This window comes from Lathyrus oleraceus, chromosome 2, assembly GCF_024323335.1.
Source record: "Lathyrus oleraceus cultivar Zhongwan6 chromosome 2, CAAS_Psat_ZW6_1.0, whole genome shotgun sequence".
NCBI classification, from domain to species: domain Eukaryota; kingdom Viridiplantae; phylum Streptophyta; class Magnoliopsida; order Fabales; family Fabaceae; genus Lathyrus; species Lathyrus oleraceus.
Genome location: NC_066580.1, coordinates 177,419,891 through 177,422,563, shown reverse-complemented (window position 1 = coordinate 177,422,563; position 2,673 = coordinate 177,419,891). Strand labels below are relative to the sequence as shown.

At 35.7% G+C, this 2,673-nt stretch overlaps 1 protein-coding gene across 1 annotated transcript; it reads right to left on the bottom strand.

The window, feature by feature from the left end:
- Positions 1-404: 404 nt before the first annotated feature.
- On the bottom strand, positions 405-1,894 carry LOC127118747 (uncharacterized). The gene is made up of 2 exons (XM_051049003.1): positions 1,274-1,894; positions 405-891 (listed from the first exon to the last, which is right to left on the bottom strand). The coding sequence occupies exons 1-2, from the start codon at positions 1,373-1,375 to the stop codon at positions 490-492; spliced, it is 504 nt and encodes a 167-aa protein (XP_050904960.1). The 5' UTR covers positions 1,376-1,894; the 3' UTR covers positions 405-489.
- Positions 1,895-2,673: the final 779 nt, after the last annotated feature.

Here is a 2,673-nt window from a genome sequence, read left to right as displayed (position 1 = left end):
TTGTTTGAGTTTCCATGTGAAACCGTACTTGATCATCTCATTTAACATAAATGTCCATGTTATTTCATCTTTTTTTCCAAGTCGATAATTCAAGTTAATCTTTGATAATTCAAATTAATCTTTGATAATTCAAATCACTTTGATGATTCAAATTAATTCTTGATAATTAAATTGAAGTTTGATAATTCAAATTAATTTTTGAATTTTCTCTTTTATTCATTTTTATTAATGGGCCAATATTGTTTGATTTAGAATTGGCTCATTCATTCATTTTGTCTTCATGGTAGAAATTCAGCATTCATAAGCCCATAAGCAAAGCCCATCAATCCAATCATCCATATCCCAATTCAACTATCCATTTAAAAAACCAATAATCCATTTGCATCTTTATCCATCATTATCCATTAAACCTTTTTCAATCCAATAAATCCATTGTTATTCATTAACCAAGTTTTAATCCAATTTAGCTTTAACCCAAGTTAGCATCCATTAAAAAAGGCCAATTACCCAATTCTTCATTTGTTTATCCATTATAACCCTTATCCATATTATCCAATTAATCCATATCCATTCCATAACCCATTTAAATGCAGGCCATAAGGAAAAAAGCGGAAACACAAAAGGCGACGCATCCAACTGCAAAACGAAACACATGCATAAACGACGTCCAAGATACATAGTTGAAAACAGAAGCGGAAACACAAAAGGCGACGCATCCAACTGCAAAACGAAATGCATCAACGGTGTATCAAATAAGAACGCAGCAGTATGAAGAATTGAAGCGCAAGTGACGTGAACAACGGCTACACAAGCTACAAACCACAAGCTGTATAAGCCAAAATGATGTACAAAGGCCTTCCAAATCCAACAGCAACGCCGGCAAGACGAAACCTGCAAAAACCAGATCCAACAGTTAACTAACCAACTGAATTTTTCAGCTTCATAACTATATAACCATCTCCATAACAGAATTTTTGGAAGAACTTCTAACAGAATTCAGAATCAATTTTCAGCAAAACGGTTACCCTCTCATCATTATAAAGCCACCTGCAAGTTCTAACAGAAAAAGGGAGTCCATATTTCATCACACTCTCCACTTCAATCCACGTCTTCCACAATCAACCGGCAATTCTGAAGGAATCTTGAATCCATAATCAACCCTCACATTCATCTTTCACAACCTCACTCTCAAGAACAACGCGCATCTTGATAAGAAGGTCAAAACAGAAGAAAGAAGGAGTTGAATTGAGGAGGAAGACGAAGAAAGCGGTACCTGTTCGCGACAGAAATTTGGTTCGGTGAGTTTTACTCCAATTTGCAATTCCATTTCCGATTTCATTTTCACGTGCATAGAGGTCGAACCACAATTGGACATTGGTGTCGCAATCGAGCGTCGAGGTCGAAATCGCGTCCTCCATTCCTCAACGACGACGCCGTAACAGTCGCAGGGAGTGCGGGAAGAAGAAGAGAAGCTATTTAGAATCACGAAACCTGTCTTCAATCGAGCTTCAATCCAGCGATTTTATCTTCAATTTCTCATTCATGTCCGTGCATCCACAAGCCAATCGAATGATTAAGTTTGATTTGCGTCGCTAACCGATGTTTGGCAGCACTGATCATCCGAGGTTTGTTTCGATTCATCGTTAAAGAAGATGAAGCCGTGAGGTGGAAGACGATGTTGCAACACGCCGCCGAGTTCGGAGTCGAAGTCGCGAGGTCCTTTTCTTCCGTTTCCGTGTGGTAAGGCCGAGTCTTATGGCTTGGATCCGGTTTGGGCCCAAGGCCTAAACGGGTCCCTCCTTGGACCCTCACCGATTCGAGCTCATACCCCCACTTCGCCATTAAGGCCCATTTTCCAGCTTTTTGGGTTGTTCTTTTTGGTGTTTGGTTAGATTAGTTTAACAGGGTTAGGCTAACTAGATCATTAGTATTATTTTAGAATTTTAGGAATATTAAACCTTGATTAGTTAATTAGGATTAAGTAGGGTTTTTAGTGTGATTAAACTTTAGACTTTGATTAATTCCCTTTTAGCATTTAATTAGAAAATGATTAGAATTCTTAGAAATAACTTGATTAGTTTAAATAGATTTTTAGAAATTAATTAGAAATATTAAACTTAGATTTTTAATTAGAAACATTAGAAATAATTAGGAATTTAGGTTTATTAAAAAAATTAGATTTAGGTTAGAACTATTGGAAGACTAGAAAAGGATAATTAGAAATATTAAATTTAGTTTAGAATTTAATTGACTTTAATTGGAATTTTCATGTATAGAAATTAATCCATAATTGTGAAATGACGATTTTACCCTTAGGCTTAGAAATAGTTTAATCTTACATGCTCCCTTAGTTTTATGACTTATAGAATTTTCTAATTGGTCAATTAACTTAGATTGTTACATATTCATTGTCAGCTGTTATTTCTTGTACGATTAATTTCGATCTTGATGCATGTTTAGGACTTATATAACATTTTAGAATTAACTTTCACTTGATTAACTTTATTTCCTGCAATCCCTTGTACTTTACACGTACCCCCCTCCCCTTTTAGATGTATGTTTTTACTTGCTTTCCTTATCTTGGTCATTGCTTGTTAGCTATCTTGTAGGCATTAGGAACGCTCACTCTTTTATAATCAATAAGCAAACCCTTGATCCAACGTCAAGCGGTCT